At 63.1% G+C, this 12,314-nt stretch overlaps 1 protein-coding gene across 4 annotated transcripts; it reads right to left on the minus strand.

Annotated features, from left to right (window-relative positions):
* Window positions 1-474: 474 nt before the first annotated feature.
* NHERF2 (NHERF family PDZ scaffold protein 2) lies at window positions 475-11,866 on the minus strand. Of its 4 annotated transcripts, XM_081257678.1 has the most exons (7): window positions 11,477-11,866; window positions 8,824-9,024; window positions 2,937-3,116; window positions 2,434-2,587; window positions 2,313-2,356; window positions 1,883-1,945; window positions 1,351-1,650 (listed from the first exon to the last, which is right to left on the minus strand). In XM_081257678.1, exons 1-7 carry the CDS (start codon window positions 11,687-11,689, stop codon window positions 1,492-1,494), a joined length of 1,014 nt encoding a protein of 337 aa, XP_081113804.1. In that variant the 5' UTR covers window positions 11,690-11,866; the 3' UTR covers window positions 1,351-1,491. The 4 variants fall into 4 exon arrangements, with proteins under 4 accessions (XP_081113803.1, XP_081113804.1, XP_081113805.1 ...); XM_081257679.1 differs by lacking the exon at window positions 1,883-1,945; XM_081257680.1 differs by lacking the exons at window positions 8,824-9,024; window positions 11,477-11,866 and adding an exon at window positions 5,636-5,942.
* Between the last annotated feature and the right edge of the window lie 448 nt (window positions 11,867-12,314).

Below are 12,314 nucleotides of genomic sequence, written 5' to 3' on the forward strand. Positions count from 1 at the left end.
GGACGCTGGAAGCCCAGGCTGCCTCCCGCAGCAGCTGGCTGGGGACCTGGAAACACACGCCCCTTCCTGAACTTGTGCACCGAGAGCCCCAGCCTCTGCCACGAGGGCCCCACCCCCAGTGTTTACAGAGCCACCTGGTCTCAGAGGGACACCAGCAGGCCCAGGGAGGGCACCACAGGGCACAGGGCCTGACCTGCGTGTACCTGCTGGGGGACCAGGGGCCCAGAAGGCTTCACAGGGAGGTGCTGGTGAGAGGGCAGGGTTCCGAAGCACAGGGGTTCCAAGTGCGCTGGAGAGAGAAGCAAGAAGGAGCAGGAGCTGAGAGGGGCCAGCGGATGGATTTGGGGAGGGGAGGCTTAGGAATGGCACTGTTTCCAGCAGCTGAGACTTGGGGAGCTGCAGGCTGCCACCTCCCTGCCCAGACCATGACTCCTCCAACCCCCAAAATGAAGGCTCAGGAAGGACAGAGACAGCCAAGGTCCAAGGAAGGCCTGTTTATTCTGAAGGCGCGCATGTGCTATGGCTTATGGGGCAGACAGCGATGTGGGTCGGTCAGGTTCTGGGCAGGGGGAAGGCAGAGTCGGTGGGGTTTCCTCGGGGGGAGGCTCCCAGCAGGGGCCAAGCCCGGAGCCTGGGGTCCTTCCTGGGGGCAGGCTCTCGCACAGTCTCACCCCGAAGGCCTGGGGACTGCCACGCAGGTACAAGGGGCCTGTCCAGAGTCTGCCCTCCTCAGGGGCACAGGGCCTCCATCCTCAGGCCCCTCAAAGAGCCCAGGCCCTGTACCCCCGACACCCCACCCCAGGGAGGGCAGAGACGGGGCAGAGGGGCAGCTCTCACAGCCACATCTGGCATCCCCAGCACCCCCCAAAGCCTCAATGAACACGGCCTGCGAGCTCCCCAACTCTGTCCCTGGACGTCCCTGGCACTCCTGCTTGGGATGGCTGCTGCTGAGGGGGTGGGGAGAAAATGGTTTGCAGAGAAAGGTTTGTTTTATTGCAATTATTTAGAGAGCACGTCCTGAGGGGGGTGGGGGCAGGGCTCTGGTATTAAGTGGAAACATGTGTGGAGCTAGAGCTCTTTCTGGAAAAAAAAGCAAAAACACAAATTCCTTTAAGTCAGCAGGCCCAGTCAGAGCAGCAAGGGCCGGGCCCCACGGGTCACCACTGCCTCTCCCCCTCTCCCCCTCTCCCCTCTCCCCCGTCTCCCTCTCTCTTCCTCTCCCCACATCCCCTCACTGTCTCTCTGGGTATCTCACATCTCAAGGGCTCTCTCTCCCCATCTTGCTGCCACACTCCCCTAGCACCCAGCGGGTGGGGGGCAGGACGGGGTCTCACTGGGGCACAGGTTGGTTCTTGGGTGGTGGTGGGACCACCACGCCTTGGGGGGTAAGGATGCCCCCTCCAGTCCACTGAGGGGAGCTCTGGGCGGGCCCGAGGGGCAAGGCCCAAGGTCCGTGCAGGAGAAGCCCGGCAGGAAACAGGCAGGGAGGGCTCAGAAGTTGCTGAAGATCTCTCGCTTCCGGTTCCAGTCCATCTGCGGCGCCCGCTTGTTGACCCTGGTGGCTCTCACCTTCTCCTTGGCCTCGGCTGCAGTGGGGCTCAGGTGGAGGCCGCTCTCCTGAAAAGGGTCGCGCTTCCAGGTGCTGCCATCCTAGGGGCAGACACGGTGGGTGGGTGGCCAGAGTGAGCCCTGGACCCTGGCCCCCAGACAGGTGGCTTTTCCCAGGGAGTTCACACCAGAGGCCACCTGGCGGCAGGCCCAGGAGGGCTTCCTGGAGGCGGTGGCCTCACAGCTCAGGCTGACAGCTCCACAGATGCCCGCCCCCAAGGCCTCAGGCCCCCCAGTGTGTGAACAGCAGTAGAGGTAGATAGGCACCCGCTACCTCAGTGTCCTTGTCTAAGCCAGGCAGGTCACTTCGGGACGAGCACACGGAACCACCATTGAGCTGGGAAACCAAGGGTAAGGCTTGGCTTTAGGAGCCCCACCCAGGAGCCGCTGTGCACACACAGGCTTACACGCACACATGCAGACACGCGTGCACACGCCAGAGCTGCATTTATTCCTCCATTTGGCAGTGGCCACTGAGCCTCTACTACACCCTGGAGGTGCCCGAGTGCCCTATGGCGCTGGGGTGTGGCTGACCCAAGACGGATCCAAGGGGCATCAAAGCTGGGAGTGATAGGGCCAGGCTAGGTCTCACAACCATGCTACACAAGGACAGAAATCTCGGGAGGGGCTCTGCCAGGTCTGGGGACCCCCAGAGGTGCCCCTGTGGTCTCCCAGGCTCACCCTGTCCACTCCCACCCTCTCACCTGGGCCGAGCTGGTCCCGTTGGTGACTGGTGATGGCAATGGACCTGTGGGGACAGTGTGTCACTGGCCACTCAGCCCCCAATGCTTTACCCCAGCACTGGGCCCCAGGGCAGCCGCCCACCTTCCACATGCTCCTCGGTGGGTGTGACCCGCAGCCGCTTGAAGTGCTCATCTGTTTCGGGGTCCACCACAAGCAGCCGGGCCTCGTCCTCCCGTGCCTTGATGCTGGCAACCACCTCCGCGTGGCGCAGCCCCTCCACATTCTGCCCGTTCACCTGCCGCCGCCAGCACGGGGTCAGTGCTGCCTGAGGGCAGGTCCCCACCAGCCCCCCAAGCCACTTGGCCAGGTGTGGCATCAAATATTCATCAACGCTGTCACCAGCCACGGCAGCAAGAGGAGCAGCAGCTCAGGTTCCCAGCATCTCCCTCCTCCCAGTGAGGACCCGGGGCCCAGAGAGAGAGAGAGAGAGAGAGAGAGAGAGAGAGAGAGAGAGAGAGAGAGACACACACACACACACACACACACGTAGACAAACATACGGGCAGGCACGGACACACACAAAGGGGACACGGGCCAGTCACAAACAGAAAGGACACAGGCGCAGACATACACAGGGCAGGTACCTCTATGAGTCGGTCCTGGGCACGGAGGCCAGAGTGGGCAGCAGGTGAGCCCGGGTCCACGGAGCGGATATACTGTCCGGGCCGGGACTTGTCACTGTGCAGGTTAAACCCGTAGCCCTGGGGGCCTTTTTGCAGGTGGCAGAGCCTCGGGCGCAGCTCCCTCAGGGGCCCGTTGACATCCTGCAGGCACAGGGATGCAGGGTGAGGCTCCAGCTCTGACCTCCCACCCTAGAGGCGCTGACCCCACCCCTGAGGCCTCTGGTCCTGTCCCCAGTGTGCAAAGGCAGGAGTGGAGGTGGTGGGAGGGAGCCCCAGCCCCACACTCGGCATCATGCCCCCACCTGACAGCATCCCCAAGTCTCAGAGACCAACACGGGGTGGGGGGGGTTGGGGGGGTGATGCTTAGGCTGCCTGTTATCATCCAGCTTCCGGATCCTGAACAAAGCCTTAGTCTCCAAACCCACAAAGGACCTGTGATGCGGTCAGGGGCCTTACAGGGGTGTTGGGAGAATCAACGGGCTCAAGGCTAGGGCTGAGCACAGACCAGGGGCCTAGGAGAGATAAGTGCGATGAGCTGCCACTCGTCACAGTGTCCAGGAAGGCTGTGGGCCCCGCCTGTCCTCTACCCAGCCCCCATCCGGAGTGTGGGGCTGGCAGGGTAGGGCTCTAGGACCGGCTGTTTTGTTTATGCTCCCAAAGGTCTCCCTAGGGCTGATGGCAGTGCGGCTGTGTTTGCTTTCACATTCCAGAGCAAGCTGGAGCCGCCCCCACCCCCACAGGGCCCAGAGACTTGGGACGCACGGGCTGGAGCCTGGGCAGGAGCCCCAGTGAGGGAGCAGAGTGAGGGGCCGAGGATGCCTCCCACCTTCCCTGCCCTCCACAGAAGGCTCACGTTGCCCTGAGGGTCCCCCCACCAACACCCCAGGGCTCTGCGTCCGTTTTACCTCTGGCATCCTGCAGTAGGTTCTGGGCTGGGGGTGCGGGAGGGCCGTGCAGGCAGAAGCCAGACCCCAGGGCCCCCACCCAGCCGGGGCCTGAGGTAGTGACCACAGCGCTGAGTGGCCAGCGGCCACTGGTGCTCAGTTGAACATGGCGGTGGCCGGAGGGAGCGGGCGGCCAGCAGCTCAGGTTTCCTGGGCGCTTGGGGCTCAAGTGCGCGTGCAGATGAGACTATGCAGGGTGGGGGTGCTCACCAGGGCCTTTTCCTGTCCCTCTACCTCCCTGTATGTGGCCAGTGACCCTGGGCCAGGCTGGGGGTTGTATTGAGGGAGGGCCAGCCTCCAGGCCTTCGAGCTCACCCCCAAACCCCAAATCTGACTGTGGCTGCCCAGCTGTGGGACCAAGCATGTCTCTCCTCACAGGGTGGTGCCTTACCTCAGTCTCTAGGCCCTCCCACCCCCAGGGAACACCTTCTTCCGGTCCAGCCTGTGCCCCTTCTCCATGACCCCTTCCCTGACCCCCAAAGCCTGCCCCCTTGGAACCCCCCCTGCAGGCCACCATCTGCCCCATAACCCCAGGAATTCCAGGGACTGGGCTGCTGCTCCTCAGTCTCCCAGGGGCTCGGCCAGGCATCCTGGGCTGAACTTGGGGCTGTGAGACCCCCGGGTGCTCCAGGAGCTCACTTACAGACTCAGCCCCTCTCCAGACACACCTGGAAGTACAGGTGTGCAGCTCTGAGGCGCCTCTCAGGTTCAGGCTGTCAGAGCACAGGTCCCAAGGCTGGCCAGGGCCATGCGTGGCCGTGGAAGTGTGACATGAGCACACCTGGTGGTGGAAGTGGGCCCAGGTGGCAGCGTGGCATCACATGGTCAGAGACCAGCCATCCAAACGTATCCTCGCAAACAGGCTTCATGGACCCGTGCGGTGACCCATCGTGTGAAAGGACAGCCCTCGGCACCGGGCCCTCGGCACCGGGCCCTGTGGCCTCTTCCCACGCCCTCCACAATGGTTCCAGGGAGTGGTCTCTCAAGGCCCCCAAACGGGAAGCAGGACTGGCGGGGGGGACAGCTGGGGCCATGAAGCCAGGCTGAATGCAGTCACTTCTGGTTCGAGACCGTACTGGCCATCTCCCTGCCTCAACCCAGCACGGCTGCCTCTCATCACACAGCCAAGAGGTTTCTCCTAACATCTGGCCGAAGTCCCTCTCCTTACGATCAGGGTCCAAGGAGCGCCAAACTTGGCACTAGACCCCTCAGGTTGAGGGGCTGCAAAGGGGGACGGTGGGGAGACAAGGCTGGCAGCGTGGTGACCCAGGGGGAAGGCCCGCGGGGAGGCCCAGCACCATAGTAGGTCAGGAGGGGGTGCAGGCTGGGCCCGGCGCATTGCTCACATTCCTCGCTCCTGCCCTGGCTCAGAGCACTTCCTGTTGCCTCCCAGCTAGGCCCTCAGGCTTCCACAGGCTTCCAAGCCCCAATTCCCTACCAGGCAGCCACAGAGCTGGACAAGCCCTAGTCTCCCGGCCATGCCTGTAACCAGACAAAGAAGCTGGCATGGGGGTACCCCTGGAGCCAGGCTGTACCACCCCCCAGATGGTGACTCACCAGCCCTAGCAGAAAAAGGCCCCCATTGTTGCTCAGGGTCCAGCCTGCTCACACCAGGGTCACCAGGGTCCCCAGCGTCCCCTCTCCCAATCCTGGGGGACAGAGACTAAGCTGGCTGCCGGTGTCCTCACCGCCCACCCTGCCCCCACCCCACCTGACCTGCACAAGCCTCCGGGATGGGCTCCGTGGAAGGGCTCCTGGGGCCGGGGAGGGTGGTGTGGCACTCCCAGAGCGGGCCATAGGAGGCGGGACAGAAGCGGCAAGCGGCGAGCGTCCAGCTGGAGTGGCCTGAGCTCTCCAGCCAGCCCAGGCTGCCACCCCATTTATCCACCTCCCACTGTGGCCCAGGCTCCCCAGGGACGGGTGGGGACATAGGGCTGAGTCATTTTGAGGAGCAGGGTGGTGGCTGAGCCCCCCTCCCCTTCTCAGGCTCCAGCCCTGTGTCCCCCACCGGCCAGGTTTCCGTCCCAAGAAAGGAAGGAAGGAAACTGCTGGGAGGCCCTGCCCTGCTCCCAGGACCCAGGGCTGGGGAGACAAGGAGGCAAAGGAGGGGACCCTGACCTCAGAACATAAGGCAGTCCGCTGCAGCTCACGGGGGGATGGGGAGCAGGAACCAGGGAGCCCCAAAAGCCCTCTTGTAGGCACCACGTCCTGTACCAGGCGATCACCCTCTGCAGGACTCTGTTACCTCACTCACTCTCAGCCCCCAAAGGCCTCCAGAACTGGAGGCGGAGGCATGGGCTGGCTGTGAGGGGGAGGAGGGCCCGGGGTCTATCACACCCCTGCAGCCGTGGCACCGCTGGCTGCCCCGTCGCTGTTCGGGGCGGTCCCCCATCATCACTGTCACGATCAGCTGCACTGCAGCTGCGGCCACCCCAGCCCAGTCTGAACGGGGCTGAGTCACCACTGACAGCCCTGACAGCCCCCGGAAGGGAGGGGCCAGCCACATCAGTGTCCTCCCCTGCCCACCCCCTCCTCCCTGCCCAGGACAGGAGGACACTGAGGCTGAGAGAGCCAGAAGGGCCCTTGGGGCCTGGACTCCCACCTCAGCCCTTCCCCCCACAGGGCATGGAGGGTGGGCCCCTTCATCCCCCACCGTGAAGCAAACAACACACATCTGTCCCCAGTTCTCCTGACCCACTGCTGTTGAGGCCCTATCCGGGCATAGCCCTGTATATAAGCATCGTCCACCCAGGCTCCCTCACAGCCTGTGGTGGGCGGAAGCTAAGCCTGGTTTGTGGAGGTCAGCGGAGGTCCAGCTCTTCCTTCCCATGCTCTGAGCTCAGCCAATTAAATACCGGGTCTCTGGCTGGGAGGGAAAAGAGAGACCATGCCCTCAGGGACTCCCCTGACCTTATGGGGTCCCTGTCCCCCTGCCAGTCCCAACCACAGAGGGACCTGCCAGATGGGCCCCACTCTTTTCCTCTAAAATTACACCAGTGGCAGGCTTCCCTGGTGGCACAGTGGTTAAGAATCCGCCTGCCAATGCAGGGGACACAGGTTCGAGCCCTGGTCTGGGAAGATCCCACATGCCGCGGAGCAACTAAGCCCGTGAGTCACAACTACTGAGCCTGCGCTCTAAAGCCAGAGAGCCACAACTACTGAGCCCGTGCGCCACAACTACTGAGCCTGCACTCTAGAGCCCGCGAGCCACAACTACTGAAGCCCGCGCACCTAGAGCCAGTGCTCCGCAACAAGAGAAGCCACCCCAATGAGAAGCCCGCACACTGAAACAAAGAGCAGCCCCCACTCGCCGCAACTAGAGAAAGCCCACGCGCAGCAATGAAGATCCAACACAGCCAAAAATAAAATAAGTTGAATAAAAATAAATTTTAAAAAAATACACCAGCGGAAGACCCCTCCTAGGGCTTCCTGCAGCCCCCAGAGCCTGAAATAGTGGAGGGGGAAGGTCCCACCCAAGGACAAGGTGCCTCCCCACCCTCCAGATAAGGCCTGAGGGCAGAGTTTTCCACAGGAAGGTGAACTCAGCCATTTGTGTCTAAATCAATGAACAAACGCCTAGCGGGGGAGGGGCGCTTCCTCCTGGGGGTGAGATGCCCTGGGAAGGAGGGAGGCTCCAGCTCTCAGTTTGGGGGGGTGGTCAGCCAGCGCACCATCCCAGGGCTCCCCTGAAATCACAAATCTGATCCTAACACCCCCTACTCTGGCCTTCAGTGGCCCTGGGGCAAAGTCCAGACTCCAGGACTTGGCACTGTGGCCCTAACCACCACCCCCCAGCCTGCCCTAGAGCCACAAAGAACAAAAAAGGGGGGCAGGGGTTCATGCTAATGCCTGTACCCAGGCTGCCTCCCCACCGGGAATGCCATCCCCTCCAGGAGAAACACGAGGCCCCACAGGATCCAGGTCACAGGCATGGCCAGCTCGCCTGGGAGACATCCAAGAAAGGGACAGGGCAGGTGTCAGGGTCCCCTGCACACCCAGAAATGTCAGATCTCACACTTCCACCAGCCCCAGGCCAGTGGTTCTCAAAGTGGGCTCTGGGGAGCCCCTCGGCTTGAATCTTCCTTTAAGGGATTTTTCTCTTTAAAAAAAAAAAAACAGAAGAAAAAGGTAGTAGGGGCACAAAAGACAGAAGGTAGTAAGGGCACGGGGCTTCCAGGAGGGCAGGACAAGCAGGCTCTTCCTCCTGGCATCCAGGTGCTGCCCCAATAGGGCCACTGCCCAGCCCCTGCTACCTAGAAAGAGACAGAACTAGACTCCCCACCACCACCACCTCCCCCTTCCCCAGCTCTTCCCCAGTTAGCTCCTCCTGTCTGGAGGGGGGAGCAGGGAGAAGAGGGAGGTGCCCCAACCCCTGCAAACCCCGGAGCTGAGGACCCAGCTTAGAGAGTCTCCTCAGCTGCCACCATGGAGGAGGGTCAGCCCCTCTGAGGCCTTCAGAGCACAAGCAGGCTCCTCAGACAGACGGACAGACAGACACCCAACACAGGCACAGAGCTGAGCACGCTCAGTCCCGGGACATCCCAGCAGCCCCTCCCCAGGTTCCTCAGTCCCTAGGCCAGGGAGGGGGTAGCTTGTCAGAGTGACCCCTCCTAGGACAAGTGGCTCTGAGGAGCGTCCTGGGGAAGGAGGGCCAGAGACGGGGGCAGTGGACCAGGGCCAGGTTGCCCTGACACTACCTGGTTTAGAGCACAGGCTGAGGGCAGAAAGAGTGGCTCCAAGAAGCCAAGAGGGTTTTCACCAGGGGCAGAGAAGGGGCCCAGAGGGGCAGCAGAGACGGAGACAGATACTTCTGGAGGTGACCAGAGGCAGAGACTGCTGTCAGGAGGACAAGAAGGTGGTTCTGGGAGAGCCCAGGGTGGTCCCTGTGGGCGAGCCCACCATACCTTCTGGGCAACCTCAGAGCTGAGGCTGCCCCCTCGTGCCCAGTCCGGCTTTGGCTCCCAGGGGTCGTGGGCAGGCGGCAGCCCTCGCTGGGCCATCTCCTCGGTGCAGGTCAGTTGCCGCCGGCGGAGCTGTTCGTCCGTCTCCCTGTCCACCACCAGCAGCCGAGTCTGCCCCTCCACGGCCTTGATCCTCTGTACCACCTGGGACAGGTGGGTGGTGGGAGGTCACGGCCAGCACTCCAGGCAGCACATGGGCAGCGGCACCACCCCGGGCTGGCCCAGGGCTGTGGGCAGGCTGCGAGCCTACCAGGGGCAGGGGTGGGCGGCTGGATCGAGAGGCCCGCTGGCTCCGCCTCCCACCCCCACTCCAGCAGCTCCCTCCCTCTTCTCCTGGGGCTCCGGACACGAGGGCCCAGGCTGCAAGGGCTGCGGGGGCCTCGCAGGGCCTCGCCTCGGCCCAAGAAGTGACAAAGACGGTGCTCGGCCGAGCTTCGGGTTTTCAGTATGCGTGTGTGCATGTGTGCGGCCTGCACCCCGCAGCCTTCTGTTTCAGGGTGTCTCTAGGTCTGGGTTTGAAGGAGAGAACTGTCTCCCTGGGTCACAGTCTCAGTGTGTTTGTGCCTTTTTCTGTCTTTTCCAGTGGTGGAACATGGTGGTCTAAACCCCTACCGCTAGGCCTTCCATTCTCTTCCAGATCATGACAATGGACCTACTCCTACTGGACCTGCGGAGAGAACACCTGGGTTCCTGTGGCAAGGCATCTCCTCAGGTACCTACCCACAACCCGGAAAGCAGGATTCAGACACAGCAGGGAGAGGTGGGGAGGGGCAGGTCCACCTGTGGGACAGGTGTGGTTACACAGGTGTCTGTGAAGTATCTAGAGCATGTGCATGGTGACGGAGCGTACATGCTAGTGTGTGCCCGCAGGAGGGGCAGTGCCCACTGGGCATTGGGGAAGGAAGGGCAACACCCCACACCTACCCCAAGGCCTGGGAAAGGACAGACAGGGCCCCCACCAGCTGCTCAGTAGATGTTGTCAAAAGATAGGAGGGTCTGAACCAGGCCCATCTTTGCCCCAGCCCTCCTCTGTACCTGTCTTTCCCCATGAGCCACAGAGTCACAGGAGGACCCCAGGACCCTCATGCTTCCTGACTGTGGGGCCCAGACGAGTCACCCAGTATCCCCAAGCATCAGTTTCCTCATCTGTAAAATGGGAGCCGTAACTGTACCTTCTCCCTCCCAAGACAGTGGGAAGGTCTCAAGTGGTCCTGTGTGAAGTTCTTAGAGACCAGCGCCCCAGGAGGCCTGGGATAAGCATTGCTCTTGGGGCAAGGGTGGCAGCAACTGTTAAACAGAGGCCAGGCGCCAGCTCTACTAGGCCCTCCCTATGGCCTGTCAATCCAAGCTCTCTGGCCTTGACCCCCATCCTCCAGCAAACAGCCTATCCAGCTGACACTCTGGGTAAAAGACAGAAGGACGGCAGACAGATGGACAGACAAAATCTCCAAGGGTAGAAGTGAGAGTTCAGCTCCCAGCCCAGCCAATTTACTAATCTCTAGGCCCAGGCCTGGCCACACAGACAGGTGCTGGGTGGACACAGAGGAGCCTGAGTAGAAGGGGTGGAGGAAGACTGGACCCAAGCCAGGTGAGTCCCTGGTCAGTGGGAGATGGACACTCCCAAGGGGTCAGAACCTGCAGAGAACCTCCCTCTGGCCTTTATCTTCAGCTGCGAGGGGCAGGGGGCTGTGACCAGTGACCCCTGCCAGGCCACCCAGCAGCCTCTTTGGAGAAGAATGTGCTGCCACAGCGGTGACTCCCACCAGGACCCAGACACCATCAGCCAGGACACACACTAGTACACTGGCTGCAGACACACTGACGACTACACATAGCCAGGTGGGCAGACACACAGGCCGGGACACATATATACACAGCCACACACAGGAGGGTACCCCCCCACACACACACACACATCCCCCAGTTCACACACGTCCAGGCATGCAGATCTGTACGCACACACACACATCTAGGGGTGCAGACCTGTATACTCATGTGCATACAGTCCAGCACACACACTCATTCAACTGATGCAGGCACACACAGGTGTGCCCTCCCTGTGACATCCCCCGCAGGTACACAAACGAGGGACCCCAAGAGGGACCTGTACATTCACAGACATACCCAGTTGTGTACACACGCACATGTGTACACGCTGATAGAAAAGCACCCCGATCCCCAGGCACAGGGAGACCCCCAGGGGCCAACTCCTCCACACATTGCGCTGAGGCCGGAACAAGACTTAAGAGCGAGGGCTGAGACAGGGAGGAACCGCAATGCGGGCCCCTCCCTGCCAGGATTCCACCCCCCACCGCCGCGCTCCGTGCAGGACCGACCCGGGCTGGAGGAGGCTAGGAAGGAGTCCGGTTGCCTCTGCCTCAGCGGCCACGTCCCCCACCTCTCCACGGGAGCCCACCGCAGGCCCTTGTGCGATCCCCTCCTGGCCCGGAGAAGGGAGCTGAGGCCCGGGCGCAGGCAGCCCCGAGCTCGGTGGTTATTGGCGCCCTCCGCGCGCGCGGGGCAGGGACGCGCTCCGGGGATGGGGGCGATGGGGGGTGGCGGAGCGGTGGGCCGGGGATGGAGCGCAGGCACCCACCTGGTGGTGCGTCTCACCCTCCACATTGACGCCGTTGACCTCGACCAGCCGGTCTCCAGCGCGCAGCGCGGCCGCCTCCGCCGGGGAACCGGGCTCCACGCGCCGAATGAACTGCCCGCGGCGGCCCTTCTCGCCGTGCAGGTGGAAGCCGTAGCCGTGCTCGCCGCGCACCAGGCGGCACAGACGCGGCCGCAGAGGCTCCGGTGTGGCCATGGTGCCGGCTGCCCACCGGCCGGCCAAGGGCTGGCCACGGCGCTCACGCCCGCCGCCAGCAGGCAGGGGCGCGGGGGCCGGCTCGCCGGGGGTGGGCGCGGAAGCGGCGGCGGCGCTGGGGACCCGGTGGTGGCCTCGGCGGCTCCCGCTCGGCTCCCGTCGCCTCCGGCTCCAGCTCGGGATCTGGCTGCGGCACCGCCCCCGCGCCCGCCCCTTCCCCGCCCCCTCCGCCCTCCGCCCCCGCCCCGGGTCCAAGCCACCCTGGTCATTTCCCTTGCCTCCGCGCTCCGCCAGCCCAGGGAGGCCCTGGGGGAGGCGTCAGGGGACCCCCGAATCACCAGGACCCCTCTTTCTCGCCCCCATTCTGGGCAGCCTTCTTGGCGCCAGCACCTTTGCCTCCTATGCCAGTAACATTTATTGAGCACCTACTGTATGAGCAGCAGGGGTATCAAGGCAGGCCCCTGAGGCGGGAAGGGGGTGGAGGAAGGATCCTTAGACTGAGGAACCCCTATACAGGGGCCCGAGGGTAAGAACAAGGGCCACGGCTCTGCCCACCCTCCTCGGGAACCCCCCTCCCCCTCCTCTCTCTCCCCTCCCATGCCCCGTTCCTGTATCAGAATCCCTC

Source organism: Mesoplodon bidens (genome assembly GCF_964165515.1).
Source record: "Mesoplodon bidens genome assembly, chromosome: 15".
Lineage (NCBI taxonomy): Eukaryota > Metazoa > Chordata > Mammalia > Artiodactyla > Ziphiidae > Mesoplodon > Mesoplodon bidens.

Coding starts and splice junctions, on each gene's coding strand:
- NHERF2 (XM_081257677.1), bottom strand. CDS start 11,689: ATGGCCACACCGGAGCCTCTGCGGCCGCGTCTGTGCCGCCTGGTGCGC. Junction 2,588..2,936: donor CCCAGGACCGACTCATAGAG/GTACCTGCCCTG, acceptor TGGCGGCGGCAG/GTGAACGGGCAGAATGTGGA. Junction 1,651..2,433: donor CACCGAGGAGCATGTGGAAG/GTGGGCGGCTGC, acceptor GTCTGCCCCTAG/GATGGCAGCACCTGGAAGCG.